At 42.6% G+C, this 24772-nt stretch overlaps 1 protein-coding gene across 1 annotated transcript; it reads left to right on the top strand.

Annotated features, from left to right (window-relative positions):
• Positions 1-2498: 2498 nt before the first annotated feature.
• On the top strand, positions 2499-3434 carry LOC137544617 (olfactory receptor 51G2-like). The gene has a single exon (XM_068265711.1). It carries the CDS (start codon positions 2499-2501, stop codon positions 3432-3434), a length of 936 nt encoding a protein of 311 aa, XP_068121812.1.
• Positions 3435-24772: the final 21338 nt, after the last annotated feature.

Raw genomic sequence — 24772 nt, 5'->3', positions numbered from 1 at the left:
ATAAAATACATAATAATAATATGGTAGGACATTAGACTATGACTGTGGTAGGATTAGAGTGTGAGCTCCTCTGAGGACAGTCAGTGACATGACTATGTACTGTGTAATGTGCTGCAGAAGATGTCAGTGCTATATAAATACATAATAATAATATGGTAGGACATTACACTATGACTATGGTAGGATTAGATTGTGAGCTCCCCTGAGGACAGTCAGTGACATGACTATGTACTCTGTAATGTGCTGCAGGAGATGTCAGTGCTATATAAATACATAATAATAATATGGTAGGACATTAGGCTATGACTATGGTAGGATTAGAGTGTGAGCTCCTCTGAGGACAGTCAGTGACATGACTATGTACTCTGTAAAGTGCTGCAGAAGATGTCAGTGCTATATGAATACATAATAATAATATGGTAGGACATTAGACTATGACTATGATAGGATTAGATTGTGAGCTCCTCTGGGGACATATATATATATATATATATATATATATATAGGGAGATATATATATATATATATATATATATATATATATATATATATATATATACAGTGGCTTGCAAAAGTATTCAGCCCCTTGAAGTTTTCCACATTTTGTCACAATACTGCCACAAACATGCATCAATTTTATTGGAATTCCACGTGAAAGACCAATACAAAGTGGTGTACATGTGAGAACTGGAACGAAAATCATACATCATTCCAAAAATTTTTTACAAATAAATAACTGCAAAGTGGGGTGTGCGTAATTATTCAGCCCCCTGAGTCAATACTTTGTAGAACCACCTTTTGCTGCAATTACAGCTGCCAGTCTTTTAGGGTATGTCTCTACCAGCTCTGCACATCTAGAGACTGAAATCCTTGCCCATTCTTCTTTGTAAAACAGCTCCAGCTCAGCCAGATTAGATGGACAGCATTTGTGAACAGCAGTTTTCAGATCTTGCCACAGATTCTCGATTGGATTTAGATCTGGACTTTGACTGGGCCATTCTAACACATGGATATGTTTTGTTTTAAGCCATTCCATTGTTGCCCTGGCTTTATGTTTAGGGTCTTTGTCCTGCTGGAAGGTGAACCTCCGCCCCAGTCTCAAGTCTTTTGCAGTCTCCAAGAGGTTTTCTTCCAAGATTGCCGGAAAAAAGAGAACCAGGTGAGACCTCTCCTGCTGGAACGTTCCTTTATCTTTCTGGGAGTCTCAGAGTGCCCCTCTCTTTTTGTATGTTTTTACAGTGGACTTTTTTTGGGAGCAGCCGAGTGAATACTAGGTGGCCAGATTGCGCCTCTGGGGGTCTCCTCACTGCCTCATACGTTTCCTTTGAATTTTTTGGAGATAGGGAATAGAAGAATTTAGGAGCATTAAATGTCAAAAGTACTTGGTTAGACTTATAGCCAAACTCCAACCAAAACCATAATTTTCAAATCTAAAAAATGCAAAATCAGCACCTGCATAAAATCTAAAAAACAGCTGATAAAATAGGTCTGTCCCAAGTCTCAATTGTTTAAAAATAATCCGCGCTTAAATTCATCTCAGAGGTTATACGCCACCCGATGTCAACACTCTTTAGTGACCAATCACCAAAAACAAGTAAAGAGGCTTACCAGCCCGATACAGCCTGAATCACAAGGCTATATATGGCTGTACAGAGATGTCCTCCAAATCTGCAACTGGTAGGCAACTGGTAGGTACAGTTATCCTCCGAATTCTCTTGGGGTAGGTGTAGTCTGTTTTTTCTTGTGTGCCTCAGGGTTGCTACTTTAGTTGTTGGTATTTTACTGGCTTGACCAACTCTAGAGGTACCCCCTTGCGTAACATCAGGCAGCTAGCATACAAATCAGCTGCTTCATGCAACCTTCTTTACTCCAAGGTGTTTTCATAAAATCACAATGCTCAGGTGAGAACAAGCTCATAGCATTACATTAGCAAGAGCTTTTAAGACCACAAGTGCTTAGAAAAAGCTCTTGCAGTGTGAGCCAGCCCTTTGTGTTGGTGTTCAAATTTGGCATATTGAATTGGGAACACCCGAATACTCCCGAAAACCCCGCTTCAGCACCATATCAGCACCGAACAAGTGGACCAGGTCAGGGGGCGGTCTTTGCTTGTGCTTCACGGTGCATCCAGGTGACACACATTCTTCCTCCTTCTGACTTTGGAAGGAGGAAGTATTGGGGTCACATGAAACACACCGTAAAGCACAAGTGGTGACCTCCCCCTGACCCTGTCCACGTTTTTGGTGCTGATATGGTGCTGAAGTGGGGTGTTCGGGAGTATTCAGGTGTTCCCCGGCTAGGCATAGAGGGACACAAACTCACCGTGGCTGCGTACGAGGTGCCGGCCAAACGAGAACCAGGTGAGACCTCTCCTGCTGGAACGTACCTTTGTCTTTCTGGGAGTCTCAGAGCGCCCCTCTCTTTTTGTATCTATCTCCAAAAAGACACTCACATATATCTGTTTTTTAAATGTGTTTCTTATTTCAGAGACCTAAACAGCAATGGCATTTTCTGGTAATATTTCCATAATTTTTGTTCTGAGTGGGATTCCTGAACTAGAAGATCATCAGAATTTCCTTTCTTTTCCTCTGTGTATTTTATACATTGTGGCATTTTTTGGAAATTTTACCATCTTGGTCCTCATTAAGATGGAGGAGAGTTTCCACCAGCCCATGTACATCTTGCTCGCCATGTTGGCCAAAACTGATATTGGTGTGTCACTCACCACCCTGCCTACAATGATTGGCATCTTCTGGTTTAATCACCACCAGATCCATATTGACCTGTGTCTTACCCAGATGTTCTTTCTCCATGCCTTTGCTGCCATGGAGTCTGGAGTCTTGGTGTCTATGGCAGTAGACCGGCTTATTGCTATCTGGAATCCTCTGAGATATTCCTCCATCTTAACCAATCCAGTTATCGGGAGGATTGTGCTTGCAAATGCTTTACGTGGACTGTGTTTGGGTATCCCTCTCCCAGTTCTCACCAGAAGATTTCCATTCAGCCACAGTCACAACTTGTCCCTTCCCTTCTGTCTCCACCAAGATGTTATCAGACTAGCTGGAGCAGATACCACCATCAATAACATCTATGGGCTGGTAGCTGTATTAATGACCAAGGGGATGGACTCCATGTTTATCATTCTCTCCTATATACTGATACTTAAGGCCGTTCTGAACATTAGGGCCAATGAAGCCTTCAGCACTTGTGTCTGCCATATTTGTGCCGTGCTCTTGTTCTACATCCCACTAATTGGACTTACGGTGGTCTACAGGTTTGGGAACAACAACTCTCACCTTCTCCTTATCTTGATGGCTGATTTATATCTTCTATTTCCTCCAGTGATCAACCCAGTTATCTACAGTATAAAAACCAAACAGATTCGACAGAAGATTGATAAAATGTTTACAAATCTGAAAAAACAGACTCTTAGATAGAATATTGCAGTTCTCAGGGTCTAATGCCCTATTTCTACTCTCCGCGATGGGACGTGGCAGAATGCATACCTGCTTCGTACTATGGAAAACTACAGCATGTCGTCCAGAATCGTACCACCATGCTATTTGGACAACATGCCTATTGTCTGAAGAGGCAATGTGAAAACTGATTCTATGGAAACAAGGCAAAAAAAAAAAAATTCAAAAAGACCTTGTTTGAGAAAACCGATTTTTGAAAATTAAAAGTAATTTTGCTATGGTACACTTTAATAGATACTGAGTACAAATTTTATATATTAAGCGTAGGGTCCCCCCACCGATCCTCTTAAATCTCTTGTTACCCATGCGGGCTGACATAGCCAGAATTCAGGGGTTATACTGTATGAGGCTTGATGCCTGAGCTATACCAGCCCATATGGTCCATGGTATGGGGTAGGGGCAAAGGGCTTTTCTCCACCTCTGGTGCCCAGGAAGAGATGGAGGCCCTGAGGGATTCAAGGTGGAATCTAGGGTTCCATTTGACAATGGGACCCTAGATGCCCAAATGCGTATAAGCATACTAATGTACCCCTTTAGCATTTCCACAAAGAGTTAAATAATCAATGTGGGTGGATGTGCAGCAAGGATCTTCAAAGATCAATTAAGAAGAATAAAGGTCTGCTGTTACATTTTTATTAGACTTTGACCCTTTGTGGAAATTGGTAAGGGGTATATTAATACCCTTATACCCATTTCATTTGGTGGGGCAGGCATCTAGGGGTACCATCATTAAAGGTGACCCCCAGGTTCCACCAGGATCCTGCTGGGCCCCCACCCTTTCCTGGGCACCAGAGGTGGGGAAGAGCATCTTGTCCATTGTATGGATAAGGGCTTTGGAGGAGGCACTGCCGCCCCTCTGTTCCAGAGTCTCCCAGCATCATGGACCATGCGGTTCAGGGTGTGGAGTCCCACGTGATCTGTGCTCCGAATTCTGGCTATGCCAGCCTGCTTGGATGCCGGGGGTTAAGGGGGTTTGGGAGGGAGATCCCATGCTGTCCGTTCTTAAAATGTATGCAATGTGTAAACAGCATGTGGAACTTGTATATGTTAACCACTTCGCATCCAGACCTTTTTTCCCACTTATGGACCAGAGCAGTGTTGACAGTTTAGCTATGTCCTTATTTAATCAGAAATAACTTTATCCCTACTTATGACACAGAAATGAAATATATATTGTTTTTTTCTTCAAGACAAACTAGGCTTTCATTGTATGCCATTTTTTCCCTCAAACAATTTTGTTTTCTATGAATTTTATTTGGAAAACATAGAAAATACACATTATTTCTCTGTTTTACCAATTCCAGTTTAAAAATAAAAAGTGCAACTGTGGATAAAAAAGACACATTTTGTTTGGCTATTCTTACCGCTTATCACAAAACCTGATTATAGATTATAATCAATTAGATTATGTTCCTGTCACAATTTATGGTGAGGATATTTGATTCTGAAATAATGGTACAGAGTGTATTTTTCACTATGAAATGTGAAAATAAAAGTATTTCTACTAGTAAAAATCAATCTCATTAGCTCAGGAAACATATATTCCCGTTCACCAATTAGTGCTGCATCAGATAGTGGCAGAAATGTGCACAGGAGCAAGCCCAATCCTGCACAGCACTGCTTCTGCTACAAGACGTATATCTACTGACTCGTGGCTTAGATGAAGTCACAGAGGACGGAGATAGACTGTAGTGGTGGATAAAGTGGTTAAACTGCACTGCAGCAAAATGTGATTTTTACAGAGTTTAAAAAAACATTTTCTTTGAATTTTTAAAAATAAAAAAAAACTGCAGGGTCTTTTTGAAAAAAAAAATGTGTCTTGTGCCTACTGGTTTATGCCGACTGCATTCATAATTTACGAAACATGTAAAGTTTACGAAGGGATTACATAATTTTAGACAAAATTCACACTACTCACTACTGTATATCTTCTGGAACCTGAGATATGTTAATTAATGTATATGTTACGGCCAGAACCCGAAGTATGGCCACTTCGGGTTCTGGCCGGCCAATTTGCAAAGTGGCCACAGCGCAGCGGCCAATGTTACAAATGGAATGTTTACACTTATTTTACGGCCGTCTCGCTGCGGCCAAATGTATTAAAAGTTGCTTAAATTTAATTAAATATAGCCGGCGGCAATGTGATAGATGAAGCTGCCGGCTTTCGCACTGCCTCCCCCCGATTCCCCCCCTCCCGCCTCTCTCCTCTACCTGCCTTCCATACAATACGGAGCAGCCGGGAGAGTCGTTCGTCGCGGCAGGGGAAGCAGAGTGGGGAGGCTGCAGACATTGCTTCTGCCAGCACCCGCTCAGCAGGAACGGCAGGATTCCCCTGCCGCGACGAACGACTCTCGGGAACACGCGTGTCCCCGCCCGGCTGCTCCGTATGTCGTATAGGAGGCAGGGAGAGGAGAGAGTCGGGGGGGGGGGGGGGGGGGAGGAGAGGAGGAGGAGGCAGTGCGAAAGCCGGCGGCTTCATCTATCTCATTGCCGTCGGCTATATTTAATTAAATTAAGCAACTTTTAATACATTTGGCCGCAGCGAGACAGCCGTAAAATAAGTGTAAACATTCCATTTCTAACATTGGCCGCTGCGCTGCGGCCACTTCGCAAATTGGCCGGCCAGAATCCGAAGTGGCCACACTTTGGGTTCTGGCCGTAACATATACAAATAATACAGTATTTTTTGAGTTCATGTAATACTTTGAATGCATTTACATGTTTTTATTCTGGGATTACGTGTTTTATGGTACAGATAAAGGTTTATTGAAGTAAGTGTAATATACAATATGCAGAACATATTATTTATTCTAAAAAAAATTGTAAAGATTCATAAAGCAGAGTAAAATTTTTTCCCTGTAATTTACTCCTTTAAATGATTATCATAGATAAAGTGATTTTAAGAGAGGACATTGAATAGAGTATTGTTATTATCTTTAGAAAAAATAATATGTGTTCCTGTCTAGCTACAGTATCTAAGTTACAGCTATAAAAGTGAGGGCATATGTCATCTTCACAAAGTATGTTTTTTTTTTTATAAAGTTGATGTATATTATGTTTATAGAATGGGGTGAATGTATTATTGGCACAATGTTTAGTTTTTGATCTACAGGCACTCTTTTTTTCTGAGGAAGGGAGTATGACCCACAAAACATGCTGAATATACAGGATCTTCTCAAAAAATCAGCATATTGTGATAAAGTTCATTATTTTCTGTAATGTACTGATACACATTAGACTTTCATATATTTTAGATTCAGATACACACAACTGAAGTAGTTCAAGCCTTTTATTGTTTTAATACTGATGATTTTGGCATACAGCTCATGAAAACCCAAATTTCCTATCTCAAAAAATTAGCATATTTCATCCGACCAATAAAAGAAAAGTGTTTTTAAACAAAAAAAGTCAACCTTCAAATAATTATGTTCAGTTATGCACTCAATACTTGGTCGGGAATCCTTTTGCAGAAATGACTGCTTCAATGCGGCGTGGCATGGAGGCAATCAGCCTGTGGCACTGCTCAGGTGTTATGGAGGCCCAGGATGCTTCGATAGCGGCCTTAAGCTCATCCAGAGTGTTGGGTCTTGCGTCTCTCAACTTTCTCTTCACAATATCCCACAGATTCTCTATGGGGTTCAGGTCAGGAGAGTTGGCAGGCCAATTGAGCACAGTAATACCATGGTCAGTAAACCATTTACCAGTGGTTTTGGCACTGTGAGCAGGTGCCAGGTTGTGCTGAAAAATGAAATCTTCATCTCCATAAAGCTTTTCAGCAGATGGAAGCATGAAGTGCTGCAAAATCTCCTGATAGCTAGCTGCAGTGGCCCTGCCCTTGATAAAACACAGTGGACCAACACCAGCAGCTGACATGGCACCCCAGACCATCACTGACTGTGGGTACTTGACACTGGACTTCAGGCATTTTGGCATTTCCCTCTCCCCAGTCTTCCCCCAGACTCTGGCACCTTGATTTCCGAATGACATGTAAAAGTTGCTTTCATCCGAAAAAAGTACTTCGGACCACTGAGCAACAGTCCAGTGCTGCTTCTCTGTAGCCCAGGTCAGTCGCTTCTGCCGCTGTTTCTGGTTCAAAAGTGGGTTCATGTTTCCATCTGCTGAAAAGCTTTATGGAGATAAAGATTTCATTTTTCAGCACGACCTGGCACCTGCTCACAGTGCCAAAACCACTGGTAAATGGTTTACTGACCATGGTATTACTGTGCTCAATTGGCCTGCCAACTCTCCTGACCTGAACCCGAAAGAGAATCTGTGGGACATTGTGAAGAGAAAGTTGAGAGATGCAAGACCCAACACTCTGGATGAGCTTAAGGCCGCTATCCAAGCATCCTGGGCCTCCATAACACCTGAGCAGTGCCACAGGCTGATTGCCTCCATGCCACGCCGCATTGAAGCAGTCATTTCTGCAAAAGGATTCCCGACCAAGTATTGAGTGCATAACTGAACATAATTATTTGAAGGTTGACTTTATTTGTTTTAAAACACTTTTCTTTTATTGGTCGGATTAAATATGCTAATTTTTTGAGATAGGAATTTTGGGTTTTCATGAGCTGTATGCCAAAATCATCAATATTAAAACAATAAAAAGCTTGAACTACTTCAGTCGTGTGTATTTGAATCTAAAATATATGAAAGTCTAATGTTTATCAGTACATTACAGAAAATAATGAACTTTATCACAATATGCTCATTTTTTGAGAAGATCCTGTAGTGCTTGGATAAACTCCTTTGTAAACAATCAGACTTTTTGTATTTTGTTCTCTTACTGTGTTGCACTTAGCACTTTTTTAGGGTGCCTCCTTAATTTTGTAGTCCATAATAATTAGGTTGTTTTTTACCTTTCTAATGTGAATAAGTATTGTAATTTTGCAATATCATGGTGTGTTATCCTTTGCTAACCAAAAAATAAATCACCACTTGCCTCTTCCGTGTGTGTGAAGGTTGAATTGGGGCAAGAGATTTTGATTCATTCCTTTATGTTATTTTGTGATTGGCCAATAGCTTTTATGTTCCACTTATGGAATGAATTCTAAATTCCAAAAAGGCAGCAGTTTGCAGCTAATGCAGAACCTCATGCAGGGTTCTGGTTTTCCATTGTCTGCCCTATCCCACTGCTGCCACCATATTGTCATAATGTAAAACGAAGACAATCTATAAACAGGACAAAGACATGGAATTGGATGAAGGGAGATTTATTCTGTTGCAAGTTGTAGCAACCTACATCCCAAAGTCCAGCATCCAGACCTCACAGGGCTTAAAGAGAAACCGTGACCAAGGATTGAACTTCCTCCCAATCAGTAGCTGATACCCTCTTTCCCATGAGAAATATATTCCTTTTCACAAACGGATCATCAGGGGGAGTCTAGTATGGCTGATATTGTGGTGAAACCCCTCCCACAGGAAACTGTGAGGACCATGGTCCTGGCAGTTTACTGTCTGTGAACCTCATTGCATTGTGGGAAATAAGCTATTTACAGTTGTTCCCAACTGCCAAAAAAATCAAGCAGCATCTCCTTCCAGTGACATCACCTGCCAGCAGTAAAAAATGTCACCATGTGATAAATGTCTGAATGTAAATCAGGTAGAGGAAAGCTTTTACAATGGGAGAACACTAACTAAATCATTTATATATAATAATTGTAAAAATGAACCACTTTTTTGTTACATTATTTTCACTGGAGTTCCTCTTTAAGCAGGCCATACACACAGTTTTCCAGTTCAATTCCCAGCAGATTTAACCCTGTAGAAGCCAATTTATTTAGAAGCTTGCAAGGGGCCCAGGCCAATTTATTTTGGCACTTTTTTAGTTCTTATTTGTTACATTTGCTTGCTACTAAATAGTACTGGTGTAATGTGTATTTATGGCCACTTCTCACTAGGGGGCAGTGTGATACAATAGCAGAGGAAGTCTGCTTTCAGTTTCTGTATTTTCTGCTACCAGAGAGAGAGATCCAAGCATTCCATGAATTTACAGCACAACAGGTTCTACTGACTGAGGTCAAAAGCCGTGCACTCATCTCACCAGAGATAACTCTATTGAAGCTGTTAATGGGTTAAGCATTCCAGTCAAATCTGCCGTGAATGTATTATACAACATGTTTGATTGATAGTAATTTAGATCAATTTTTGGGCTAACATTGATCTAAACTATCAGTCGGACAGGATTGGCACACCCACCGGGGCAGAGGGGACGACACTGGCTGCTTGGCTTTCACAAACACTGAGTAATTGCTATATATAAACACAGTGTTTCTTACCAATACTTCTTATGCAGGAAGCAGTAACCAGTGAATGCCAGGAAAGTAATGTCTGTGGGAAAGTGACCTCAGGCTGCCCAGAGGTATCCTGTCCTAAACAGACATCACTGATTATAAAACACTGGGATAAAAATAGTAAATGTATTTTTATTTCTCATAATCTCATTCATTTTGTGATACCAAGACATTCAAACATGATGTGGAAAGGATAACAAAAAAAGTGATCATCTAATGAAATATATTGAAATACATAAATAGTGATGGTCGAACATTGCAGACTGTTCAAGAATTTTACCATACAAATTTGTGACCCAAACATTCAAAGTGAACCCCATTGACTTTAATGTGCAGGTGAACTTCTAAAGCCTTCGGGGCATCTGTGTACAAAGTGTCCAAAAACCCAGATAGTGGCATGGGGGAGGGGGATCAATGGCAAAATAGTCGTCAAAAATACATATTTTACGCAGATAATTTTTTAAATGTTTTTAACCACTTATGTTTTTTGGTAAGTATAATATTAGGTAATTACCGGAAGAGTTGATCCAGGAATTTATCTGAGTGCCATCTGGAGTCGGGAAGAAATGTCTCCCTTTGAATGCTAATTGGGCACTGGAGGTGGAGAAGAGCCCCTTGTCCATGGATTGGACAAGAGTTCTGGGGGAGAGGGGGAGGCTTGTCCGACCCTCTCTTCCAGAGTCCCCCCCCCCCCCCCCCCACCATGGACTAGGATCAGGCTGAGAAACCTCAGGGTTCCGCAATATGGCTATCCCAGCCTGCATGGGTGACAAAGGGTAAGAGACTCGGGAGAGGGAACCCCACGTCATTTTTTTTCTAAATGTAACTTTTTTATTGTCCAAATCATAGCTAAAATCACCAGGGATCCTTATACAGCAATATAGCAGCTGTACAGCAATCCCTGGCCAAAGTGTTCCATGGGATATTAGGTAGTCATTACGCCCTGCGTACTGATCGCCATGGAATTCACTGCTCTTTTTGTTGATATACGTGAATTTACACTACAGATACATTGATTCATTATCTGTCATTTAAAGCAAAACTGAAGAACTTAAAAAAAAACAAAGTGTTTCACTTACCTGGGGCTTCTGCCAGTCTCCTGCAGCATCTCTGTCTCTCCGTCTCTCCTGCCCCAGTCTCCTGCAGCATCTCTGTCTCTCCGTCTCTCCTGCCCCAGTCTCCTGCAGCATCTCTGTCTCTCCGTCTCTCCTGCCCCAGTCTCCTGCAGCATCTCTGTCTCTCCGTCTCTCCTGCCCCAGTCTCCTGCAGCATCTGTGTCTCTCCGTCTCTCCTGCCCCAGTCTCCTGCAGCATCTCTGTCTCTCCGTCTCTCCTGCACCAGTCTCCTGCAGCATCTCTGTCTCTCCGTCTCTCCTGCCCCAGTCTCCTGCAGCATCTCTGTCTCTCCGTCTCTCCTGCCCCAGTCTCCTGCAGCCTCTCTGTCCTGGGCCAGTCCTCCACGATCCTCTGTTCTCCCACCGCCAGCTAGTTTCATTACCGTCGACTTGTAAGTCAATGGCAACTGCACCTGCGTGCCCCGAGCCATGTGTATCTTTCTTCCTGCTCCAGACCGCAATAGCGTCCTGCGCTAATAGTGGCGCGGGACAGGGAGGCTGCAGGAGACTGGCAGAAGCCCCAAGGAAGTGAAACACTTTGGTTTTTTAAGTTAAAAAAAACAACCCTTTTTCCTATCGTAAATCTGCTTTTCTTAAAAACTACAAAGTCTTTTTGAAAGATTTTTTCCCCTTAACCCTGCTGTCCTCCTTTCACTCCTCTACATACCCTGCAAAATTGGTGATTCTTGCATGTAGGAGAGCTTTGCTATTAACTGCTAAAGTCAGTGTCCATTGACATTAATGTTAAATGCGAACATAAAATTTAGGTAACAATCATTTGCGTAAACGCGAACGGCAGAAGAACATTGATTCATTGTCTCCATAACTTGTTTATAAATTATTTATCTCTGTAGCATATGGAATATGTTGGTCGTTTATAAAATGATAGTAATCATAGTGATTAAAGGGAACCAGAGAGGAAGCACCCTTGTGTATTTTACCATGTATATCAGTAAGAACATTAGAGAAAACACTTACCATGCTCTCTGTGTCATCCTCACTGCTAAAAGTGTCTGTTATCAGCTGTGATAAGAATCCCGGACTGAGCATTCAGTCTGGCTTTGCAGGGAATGCTTATTGCTGAGTCATTATAGCAGAGCCACAAGGGGGCAGGCTTGGGCCTGAAAAGACACCAGAGAAGACAGACTCAGCTATAATCTTTCCGTTGCAAAGATAGACTGAGTGCTCAGTTGGGGATTCTTATCAGAGGTGATAACAGTCAAATTAAACAGAGAACAATGAAACAAAGAGCAGATTAGGTGTTTACTGTCATGTTCCCACTGATTTATAAGGTAAAATACATGAGGGTGCTTCATCTCTGGTTCTCTTTAAATCTAGAAAGGCTTTCAGATAAGGATTGTAACATACAGTGTATGAGAGCTTTCTCCTAATTCCATCTCAGGAAATGCCGCGTGAGTGACATCACTACAAATATCCATGGAAAGAAGAGTCGTATAATATAACGCAGCCGGAGCAGTGCTTTTCAGCGCTGCTTGATTTGGGCGCAGCCGGCGCCTCCATAGACTACAATAGGAATCATTCCTATTGCAGCGCTCGGTGAGTAACGTCGAGTCTGTCAGAAGACAGAGCCGAAGTTGCTTAAAAACATAATAATTCGGCCTCCAGCAATCGCTGGAAGCCGAATTATTTCATTCCCCCACTATCCATGTCGGCCTGGAGGGGGAATAGTAATTAAATCGGCCCGGACTTGTGCAGAAGCAGGATCAGCCATATAACAGCTGGATCCTGCGCCCAAGTCTACCGGCGCCGATTTCAAATGTACGCAACGCAGCAGCCTGGACAGCACACACTGACAGATAACCAAACACGCTTACTTCATTTCAACCAGTGATGCTCGCAAGTTTTTGCCAAAATTATTTTCGCATTGAAAATGGTATTTAAAATTTTGAGAAAATTTTAGCAAAAATGCATTGTATTTTTGCAAATTTGTGAAGATTCGCTAAAACAAACAAAAAAAAAGTTTTTACAGCAAAAATGCAAAAATCATTATTTTTACCTCAAAACTATGAACATTTTTATTTTTACTGCAAAAAAATGCAGAAAACCCGGTTTCTTAATTACAAAATGATTTTCAATGGCATTTACGTTCGAAAGTTGAATTATTTTTGCAAAAATGAATGCGAAAAGAATATCGGCATTTTCGCTCTTCACAGATTCCAGCTTTCCTTATTGCATATCAAACACGAAATACAAACAGCACAACGTGAAATCCATTTGTTGGAACAGACTAACACATGACAGCATTCAGGGTTAAACATGTCTCTGGGATTAGATTTATAAGCAATAAATGCAGAGATTTCATAATAAAAAAAGTGTAAATGTAATCTGTGTTATTCAGGTAATTGTCATTATTTTATTACAAGGAACACATCTTGTTCAGGGATCTCCGGAGACAGAGACACCTCAGAGGATAATACTGCTTTATCATGACACGATAATGACAATGATCTAACCGAGAGTTCCCAAAACACGACATAATGCTGGCACTAAACTCCCCAGACCACCCACACTGCCCCCAGCATTCCTTATATAAGATCCATCAGTGGGGAGATCCCAGGAACACAGGACAGACAGAGCACAGAGGTCACAGAGGTGACTATGCTCAGTGACATAGGTGAGGAAAGTTACATACAGTATGTACTCGTACTGTACACACGTTGCACGCACACACTGTACACACACAAATCAAAGATAGCTTTATTAGCATGACCAAGATTCATACAGGCAATGACAAAACAAGGGGGAATGGGGGACATGGAAGGGGGTGGGGTAGGGGTTCAGTGGCTAAGCAGTCTGTAGACATTTTTAGGTTACAGTACTTTTATGCTCCTCTCAGTCTGTGGCATGCCGTGATGTAGGCCTTGATTCACTAACCAGCACTAAGCTGGTTAGTGTGCTTTAAGAACTAATGGGCGCAAACCACTGAGTTGAGTGGTTTGCGCCCACACATCGCGCACTGCCCAGTGCAGTGCGCACGTGCGCTTCCAGTAATAGTGCGTGGTGCGACGATAACGTCGCACCCAATGCCCTGTAAACAATGGCGCATCGGGTGCCCCGAAGAGGCACACTGATGCACCGTTTCGGGGGCACCCGATGAGCCATTTTCATCGCACCGGGTGCGACATTTACAGGGCAGCGGGTGTGATGTTATCGTCGCACCGCACACTATTAATGGCTATGCGCGCACTGCCCTGGGCTATGCGCGATGTAGCTTTGCGTGGCTATTAGTGCCCGCAAAGCTACATGTCGGGCACTGAGTGGCTTTTCACTCCGGCGCTATTTGCGCCGGTTATAGCGCCGGTTAGTGAATCAAGCCCGTAGTGTGCAGCGATTGTCACTGTGGATCCCTCCTCTCTGTCTGTAGCATGCTGTGAAGTAGTGTGCAGTGATTGTCACTGTGGATTCCTCCTCTCAGTCTGTGGCATGTTGTGACGTAGTGTGCAGTGATTGTCACTGTGGATTGCTCCTCTCAGTCTGTGGCATGCTGTGACATAGTGTGTAGCAATTGTCACTGTGGATTCCTCTTCTCCTAGTAGAATGTTGAGTTTTCTCTCAGCCTCTGATGTGTGAGTCTGGAAATATCTCCATCAATTTATTAAAGTAACTGTCCTGGTTGCAGTATATTTGGGGCAGTGCAGCAGGAAGTGGTTTTCATCTTTGAGGGTCTTCTGTTCACAGTGTTGGCATAGTCTCTCCTCCCTGAATTTGTATGTCTGTTTGTGTCTACTACCCTCAATTTCCAGGTTGTGAGCACTCAGTCTGTAGACACTTAGGATTCGCCTCTCTTCTCTCTGTAGAGACTGATATATGGTTAGCTTTTGTGACATAGTTCTCTTTGGTCATGGCTGCAGTGCTTTAGCTGGACTCTTGATAGGACCCCTGGATCTGGATTGGAGGGAGGTTATGGCTTTTCTTGGTTTTCATTGTTCAACATGGCTTTGTAGTGGGGGGAGTCAGGCCTGCTGCTCTGTAGGTGGGCCCAGTAGGACAGCACTCTCTTCTCTATGTCTGTAGTGGGGGGAGTCAGGCCTGCTGCTCTGTAGGTGGGCCCAGTAGGACAGCACTCTGTTCTCTATGTCTGTAGTGGGGTGAGTCAAGGCTGCTGCTCTGTAGGTGGGCCCAGTAGGACAACACTCTCTTCTGTATGTCTGTAGTGGGGGGAGTCAGGCCTGCTGCTCTGTACATGGGCCCAGTAGGACAACACTCTCTTCTGTATCTCAAGCAGTAGTGGGAATCTCCCAAGCTCAGCTCGGCAGGCATTGTTTGAGGTGCTCCGATGGACCTGGAGGAGGTGTTTGCAGAATTCCAGGTGGAATATTTCTGTAAGGATAGATTCCCCTTTTGATTGATCTGGGTAGGTTATGGGACCCCATACTTCACTTCCATACAGTAGGATTGGGGTGATGACACTGTCAAAGACTTTCAGCCAGATCTTTACTGGTGGTTTGAGATGGTACAGTTCTTTCCTAAACACTGCACATGTGCTTACACACACACTCACACTAAACACTGAGCTCACACACACACACACACACACACACACACACACACACACGCACACACTGTACACGCACACACTCACACTAAACACTGCACATGTGCATACACACACACTGTACACACACTCACACTAAACATTGAGCTCACACAGACACACACACACACACACACACACACACACACACACACACACACACACACACAGACACTGTACACACACAGACACTGTACACACACACACTCACACTAAACACTGCACATGTGCATACACACACACACTGTACACACACTCACACTAAACACTGAGCTCACACACACACACACACACACACACACACACACACACAGACACTGTACTCACACACTCACACTAAACACTGCACATGTGCGCACACACACTGTGCGCACACAAACTCACACTAATCACTGCACACACACACTCACACTAAACACTGCGCACAAACACACACTGTACACACACACTCACACTAATCACTACGCACACACACACACTGTGCACACACACACACACACTAAACACTGCGCACACACACACTATACACACACACACACATTGTAGGTTTCTTCCACAGTAAAATACACTATTATTTTTTTTTCCTATGTCACACTAAACACTGCACATGTGCGCACACACACTGTGCACACCCACACTCACACTAAACACTGCACATGTGCGCACACACACACACTGTACACACACACACTCACACTAATCACTACGCACACACACACACACTGTACACACACACACTCACACTAATCACTGCGCACACACACACACACACTGTGCACACACACACACACACACACACACACACTAAACACTGCGCACACACACTATACACACACACACATTGTAGGTTTCTTTCACAGTAAAATGCACTATAATTTTTTTTTCCTATGTCACACTAAACACTGCACATGTGCGCACACACACACACACACTGTGCACACCCACACTCACACTAAACACTGCACATGTGCGCACACACACACACTGTACACACACTGTACACACACACACACACACACACACACACACACACACACACGCTCTAATCACTGCGCACGTGCACACACACACTCACACTAATCACTGCGCGCACACACACGCACTGCACACACACTTACTCGCTCTAATCACTGCGCACGTGCACACACACACTCACACTTATCACTGCGCACACACACACACTGTACACACACGCACTGCACACACACATACTCGCTCTAATCACTGCGCACGTGCGCACACATTTCAAAGCAAATAAGGAAACACACTAATCTCTTGAATAAGCTGTGGGAAGCAAGATGTCATCTGATGTTATAGATATCCATGTTGTCTCATTTTATGAATTGTAGGCTGTCCAATTGTTTCATGCAACAAGCTGCTTCTGTTACCGGTCACAAGTCCTCCTGCTGCACTAAAGACCCGTGCTGACAGTACACTAGAGGCCAAGCATGACAGTACCTCCAGAACATAGTATGATACCTTGGCCCACTGCTTCAAGGACACATGTTGTGAATATTGTAAAATATAACATACATGCCTATAAATTGTAGGTTTCTTCCACAGTAAAATGCACTATATTTTTTTTTCCTATGTCGCTGTCATTAAAGAGACTCCGTAACAAAAATTTCATCCGGTTTTCTTCCATCCTACAAGTTCCAAAATCTATTCTAATGTGCTCTGGCTTACTGCAGCACGTTCTACTATCACCATCTCTGTAATAAATCAACTTATCTCTCTCTTGTCAGACTTGTCAGCCTATGTCTGGAAGGCTGCCAAGTTCTTCAGTGTTGTGGTTCTGTGATGCATCTCCCCCCTCCAGGCCCCTCTCTGCACACTGCCTGTGTGTTATTTAGATTAGTGCAGCTTCTCTCTGCTCTATTATCTTTTACAAGCTGGATACATCCTCCTCTGAGCTGGCTGGGCTTTCACATACTGAGGAATTACATACAGGCAGAGCTGTCTTCACTCTGCAGGAAGAAACGGAAGCAGTAGATTTGGGCGCATGAGACAAGTGGACAAAAAGGGCGCCCCATTCACTTTCATTATAAATATCGTTTACCGGGCGCCGAACAGGGAAAATAAGGCGCCGGAGATTTTTAAGGATTTATAACGGCGCCCGGAGATTTTTAAGGATTTATAACTATGTTTGTGATGATTTAAGTTTACAAAATGAGCCCGTGACGAATAACGTTTATGAAGATAATAAATCACTATTTCTAAAACATTTCTAACACATTATTATCCACCCAAAAAAATAATTTACATTTTTTTTCTTTACATTCTTTATTTATTCATGTCTGTAAAACATTATTATCCATAGGGGGTTTTAGGTTTAGGCACCTACAGGGGGGTCTTAGGTTAAGGCACTAACAGGGGGGTCTTAGGTTTAGGCACCAACAGGGGGGTCTTAGGGTTAGGCACCTACAGGGGGGTCTTAGGGTTAGGCACCTACAGGGGGGTCTTAGGTTTAGGCACTAACAGGGGGGTCTTAGGTTTAGGCACTAACAGGGGGGTCTTAGGTTTAGGCACCAACAGGGGGGTCTTAGGGTTAGGCACCAACAGGGGGGTCTTAGGGTTAGGCACCAACAGGGGGGTCTTAGGTTTAGGCACCAACAGGGGGTCTAGGGGTTAGGGATAGGTACAGGGAGGGTTTTTAATAAACGAAAATATAAGTTTCACTTTACAAACAGGGAAGATTAACGTTTTAAGAATTGCCGATCTCATATACATTATTTAGTGATTTATACATTTTTAAATCACTATTTATAAACGAAATTCTACACAATAATTTCTATAAACGATATTTCCATTTATCGTTTATACCACGCGCCCTTTTTTCCCGACGCCCTTTTCGTACGTACGCGGAAGAAACAGCCTGACACTTCAGTGGAAGATAGCTGCAGGGGGAAAGAAACACACAAATGATCTCTTGAGATTAAAAAGGAAGGCTGTATACAGCCTGCTTATGTATGGATGTATTTTCTATGTGTGGACATACTGTACATCAACCTACTTCCTGTTTTGGTGGCCATTTTGTTTGTTTATAAACAAACTTTTTAAAACTGTTTTTAACCACTTTTAATGTGGCGGGGAGCAGCGAAATTGTGACAGAGGGTAATAGGAGATGTCCCCTAACGCACTGGTATGTTTACTTTTGTGCGATTTTAACAATACAGATTCTCTTTAACAGTACCTGGTAAAAATCGGACGGGTTTTGAGCTAGTCCATCTCCACAGGGGGGATTCTCAGGTATTTAATTACAAAAGCACTTACTGAATGGCAATTGCACAGTCCAGTTTCCAAAATAAGTAGGAAGGCTTGCCAGCATCTGTGCATAGATCATTTATGGGGGGTGCTTATGAAATGAATAAAGGTAATACTGAGAATCTCCCATGAGGAGATAGACTAGTCTAAAATCTTTCAGATTTGTTAGATTTTTCTTTACCTACTGTATGGTAAGTGACAGCAACGTAGGAAAAAGTAATTTATAGTGCATTTTATTCTGGGAGAAATGTACATCTTATAGGTATACATTTTGCATTTTACAATTTTTTTTGCCATAGTGCTTCCTTAAATTTCTTTAAGCAGTGATTCTTCCAGTCTTCTGATCTAATATAGTCAAAGGCACTGTAAAGGATACACACTAAGGCCTTGATTGACTAAAGGGTGATAAGTGTTAGAACGCCAGTGAAAAGCCACTTAGTTAGGACGTGAAAACAGCCGCTTCATGCGCTAATATGCGCACAAGCGTTTGAGCTTGCAAAGGTTAGCGCAAAAGTCGCACCGGTGCGCGAAAAATGTTGCACCGTTCGCGCACAAAATAGCCTTAAAAGCTATTTTACACGCAAACGGTGCCATGTTTTGCGCGCACCGGTGTGACGTTTCAAGGATCAAGAATAATGGCAAGCCTGTGGTCATTTACTATTAAAGTGGACTTAAACTCATGCACAGTACAGAAGGAAAACAGAGAAATGCACCCTGTATGTATTTTGAAAGTTTGGCCCATCTAATTTCCCCTCATTTGTGTCTAATGACAAGTTGATTGTGATTGTAATTTGATCTCTCCCCTGTGTCACATGACTGCCACGGCAGATAAGCTCATTTGAAATCACAGGCTGTAAACAATATGTCTGCTTCCATGAATCAGGAAGTAGAAACAGTGCAGATTTATTTTAGGATTTGTATCGGCTGTAACAAATAAATGTTTTGTTTAATGGTTATTATACAGTTGCATATCTATTAGAGCAGAGAGGACACTTTGAGTTCAGATCCACTTTAACACAGGGTCACTCTTCATACAGTGCAAGAACTGGGCAGACATATATTCCTATCCTGCCCACTAGCCATGTTCTCTGGTTTCTGTTCCTCCCCCTCCTCGCGGCTCTCTCGGCCTTGCATTGAGTGTTAGCTGGAATGATGGGTTATGGAACCTCTTTCTGATCTCAAACCGGTAAAATAAGTCTTTACTTAGTGCTCTCCTCTTACTCCATCATCTCATCCACTTCTGCTATTTCTTGCACAGTATATTGCCTGCTGGGAACCCGGCTGAATGATCTGAAGTCTCTACAGCTGATCTATCCCTTCTTTCTCTTCAAGCAGACCACACAAGGTCCTACCAAGATGAACAGAGGATGAGATGACATCATTTTGCCTGGCTCTGACTGAAGAGTTTAGTGGCCTCTTCGAAGAGTGAGTATTTTACAAAGCTGTTTTTTTTTTACCACTCATCTCCAGTAAAGAGGTCTATCTGTGAGATTGCCTCACTGCTGCTGTACTAACAGTTCAATTCTCCATACACTCACATGCTGTACTATGTGCAAAGTAGAAGTTATAGGGGTGTTATTAAAGAGACACTGAAGCGAAAAAAAAAATATGATATAGTGAATTAGTTGTGTACTATGAATAATTACTAGAAGATTAGCAGCAAAGAAAATATTCTCATACTTTTATTTTCAGGTATATAGTGTTTTTTCTAACATTGCATTATTCTATAATATGTGCAGATTACACAATACTCAGCATTCAAAATGAGTCTTTCAGAGCAGTCTGTGAAGTAATGACCTCTCCTCTGCCAGAGGAAAAGTAAACAGTACAATAACACTTGAGATAATAAAAGTCAGATAACAGCCCTCTCCATGACTAACTTAGTCGGAGAGCTTAATGGCTTTTTTGCATAGAGATAACAACTGGAGTTTCTCAACTCATCCTGTACTGGAAACAATTAGACTAATGTATCTGATCTTAATGTTTTATCTCTTAGCTGTACTACACATACTAATCATAATATCATAATTTTTTTTTCGCTTCAGTGTCTCTTTAACATTGATTGCTATATGGTGGACAGTGGTAGAGGTAAAAAAAAGCGGTGTACAGAGGGGGGGGGGGGAAATAATTAGTTCTGTTTTACTCCCAATATTTTAAGAAGCGAGAGGTCATGAAATAACAAGTAATCCCTCCCCTTTTGAAACCCTCTCCAGAAGCAAAGATAGACAAAAAGGTTTAATTTCTCTTCTATATGGTATAATACATGTATGAGATGTCTCCAATTTTTCTAAGCACAAATATATGCTCAAATGGGAGGAGGCCTTGTCAAAAGAACTTACATTTATAGAATGGTCGGAGATTTGGGAGAATGCCCGCAGAACCTCTATCTGTATCACAATAAAGGAAAACATCTTTTATTCTGGTGGTACCTACTACCGAACCCCATCAATTCTTTATAGGTTTTTCCCTGAAGTCTAAGACAGATGTTGGAGAGGTTGTGGAGGTCCTAGTTCGTTCAGGGCCGGTTTAAGCAACAATGGGGCCCCAGGGCAAAATAAGCCTGGGGTCCCCCCCCCCAACATATACCCCGGAACAAAAATCGGCATTAGGGGACCTTTTTTGCAGCTGGTATAGTCAGGGTGTGAAGTCCCAATCGGTCGGAGCTCCACATTCTGGCTATCCCAGCCTGCATGGGGGACAAGGGGTTAAAAAGTTTCAGGAGGGGGACCCCACATAATTTTTTTTTTTTTTTTAAATCCCACACTCTAAACATAAAAAAAAAAATGGAAAAATAGAAAAAAATGCCAGGGATCTTCATACAGCCATATTGCGGCTGTATAGCGATCCCTGGCCAAAGCGCTGTGGCTGCGTATAGACCCCCTGGAAACCCTGTCAGGAAATTTATTGCGCTTTCGTTTGATGCATGTAAAATTACACTACCGTTAGGTTTGCTACTAAAAGTGACATTTACCGCATTTAAAAGTATACTTTTTTCCTTCGAAACTTTAAAATCGATTTTCTCAAAAACTATAAGGTCTTTTTGAAAAATAGTTTTTTCCTCTTATTCCTAATGATCTCCTTAACATATCCTGCAAATTTAGGGTTTCTAGCATTTAAGGTGGATTTGATATCAACCATTAAAGTCGGCAGGTTTTTAAATGTGTATTTTTTTTCCTTTGAAATTTTAAAATCGATTTTCTCAAAAACTATAAGGCCGATTTGTCTGATCTTGTAGCCACTGGGGGCCCCTACAAGCTCTGGGGCCCTGGGGCAGCTGCCTCCTCTGCCTCTATGGTAGCGCCGGCCCTGGGTTCGTTAGATCATATTTTTTTGGTTTTGCCCCCGGATAGAAGGGTTTTGTAAAAATATAAGAGACTTGGCTGCTAAGGCTACACTTAAAGAGCTCCCTTTAGTCCGCTAGACCCTAGTACTTGGTCTACCACTTCCCCACACCAGGGTTTCAACTCAGAAAATGATAAATATGATCTTAGCGGCGGCCAGACTTTCGATTACAGCCTGTTGGAAATCTATGTCTCCTCCCACGATGGAAAGGGTTAGATCTAAAATGTATTTATTTATTTATTGTATTTATAAAGCACCAACATATTACGCAGCGCTGAATTGAATTCATTAGAAAAATGGACCTCCTTACAGCTACAAAAAATAATACAATGGCATCTTTTGAAAAAGTATGGGACTTCTGGGACATTAATGGGATTATGGCAGACTCAATATCGTAGGGGTAACAAGAAGGGCTTACCTAATTGTCTGGGATTTGCTTGCAATGTTGTGGGGGAATTGAGATTTTTCTTTGCCCTGTGATAGGTGTTGTGCCTTTGCCTTCCTGCACGGGTTTGCTTTTGATGTTAACTCCCGTTTGGAGTAATTTCATACTCAAAATATTTGATGTTACAATTAGGGCAAAAAATTGAAAAAATCCTATATTGAGGTCTTGCTACTATGTTTCTTCTGTCTTACTGAAGATGCAATAGGTGAAAATGTCTTTCTATCTGGATGTTTATAAGTATCTTTCATGTACTGCCATATTTCTGTATGCTTGCCTTTGACCTCAATAAAAAATTTTGAGTACAAAAAAACAAAACAAAAAACGAATCCCCATAACTTCAGTTCCCAAAGCATGGTGCTTAGGAGCAGGGGCGTAACAATAGACCCTGCAAGGGATGCAGCCGCTGGGGGGCCCAGAGGCCTCAGGGGGCCCCATGTGGGGGAGAAGTTTCTTTTCCTTGTCCTGAGATACAGACAACTAAATGCACAGGGAAAAAAAGCTTTTTGCTCTCTGCACAATTGTTATAATGACTGCATCTGCTCAGCCACTGATACGGAATCATACAAAGTTTTGCAGACAAAGATTTTTAGACAGTCCCTCTTCAGTATGCAGAAGGCTCTTGTGTACAGCGCTGTTCTACTCCCAGCCTTTCCCCCCCCCCCCCCTTCCAAAGTGCTGTCTACTGTAGTGATGCAAGAGGATACTGGGCACAGAGAGAAAAAGCTTTCTATTCGCTGCACAATTGCTCTAATGACTGCATCTGCTCAGCCACTGACAATGAATTATACAAAGTCTTGTAGGCAAAGGTTTGTAGAGGGTCCCTATTCAGTGTGCAGCAGGGTCTTGTGTACAGCGCCCAGCCTCCAACCTCTCTACCCCTCCCCAAGTGCTGTGTACTGTAGTGATGCCGGAGAAGTGTCTGCAGGGCCACGCCCCCAGCCTCTCTACCCCTCCCCAAGTGCTGTGTACTGTAGTGATGCTGGAGAAGTCTGCAGAGCCCCGCCCCCAGCCTCTCCACTCCTCCCCAAGTGCTGTGTACTGTAGTGATGCTGGAGGAGTCTGCAGAGCCAGTTGTGCTCCATCAGAGATGGACAGAGTGAGTGTAATAAGCTGAGGCTGGGAGCACACTTGTCTGTCAGTTTTCTGTTTAGTTTATCTGTGCAGAAAGCGTGGGGGAGGGGGCCCCATCCAAAGTTTTGCAGGGGGCCCAGTGATTTCTAGTTATGCCCCTGCTTAGGGGTAATATTTGACTTCTCTCTATCTCTCATTCCTCACATTCACTCTGAAACCATCTCCTGCCATCTCCAACTCAAAAAAATATCTCGCATCCGACCTTTTCTCATTCAGTACACTACTTAAATGTTAATACATGCTCTCATAGAATCTTGTTTAGACTATTGGAACATACTGCTTCTTTGAATACCAGCTAACAGACCCGCCTTGCTCCAGTCAGTACTCAACTTAGCTGCTCGTCTCATTCACCTTTTTTCTCGCTCTTCCTCTGCTGACCCTCTCTGTCAAGCTCTTCACTGGCTGCCAATTAACCAGAGGATTCAGTTCAAACTCCTAACCCCAACCTACAAAGCTCTCCACAATCTCTCTCCCCCATACATATCCTCACTAGTCTCCAGATACCAACCCAACCGCAATCTCAGATCTGCACACAAGCTTCTTTTGTCCACCTTTAGAATTACCTCCTTGCCACATGTATACAAGATTTTGCACGTGCTTCACCCCTCCTATGGAATGCCCTTCCACAACACATCCATCTCTCACTAATCTTTATCACGCACTCTCAAAACTCAGTTTGTCCGTCAAGCATACGCTCTACCTTAAGCCATTCCCCCTTTGACTTAAAGTGAACCTCCAGACTAAAAATCTACTCAGCAGCACTGAAAAGGCTTGGTGTTTCTTTAACAGTTTCACAGCATCAAAGCTTTGTTTTTCTTACCCAAGCCTCATTTTTAGCTGCGCACAAGAAAACTGTCCGGGCATTTTTCCCCTGATGCTGTGCACAGCATGATGGGATTTCTGATGTTGTTCTCATTCTGCTGTTTTGGTGCAATTTTTTTTTTATCTTGAATTTGAGATTTGAAGCCTAGTGCGGGCAACTGGGAGGGGTGATCAGGACATAGGACAGTTGGAACTGTGTCTCATTCTCCCTGTCACCTCCTTTCAACCAAAAAGATGGCTGCCCTCATGAAATCACAAACATTTGCCTGTTCTTTTAAAACAGTGTGGGTAAGAGATTATATTACCTATCTATTTTAATTAACATAACTAATG

Source organism: Hyperolius riggenbachi, chromosome 2, assembly GCF_040937935.1.
Source record: "Hyperolius riggenbachi isolate aHypRig1 chromosome 2, aHypRig1.pri, whole genome shotgun sequence".
In the NCBI taxonomy this organism is placed as follows: Eukaryota; Metazoa; Chordata; class Amphibia; order Anura; family Hyperoliidae; genus Hyperolius; species Hyperolius riggenbachi.
This window is presented reverse-complemented; position numbering and strand designations above follow the sequence as displayed.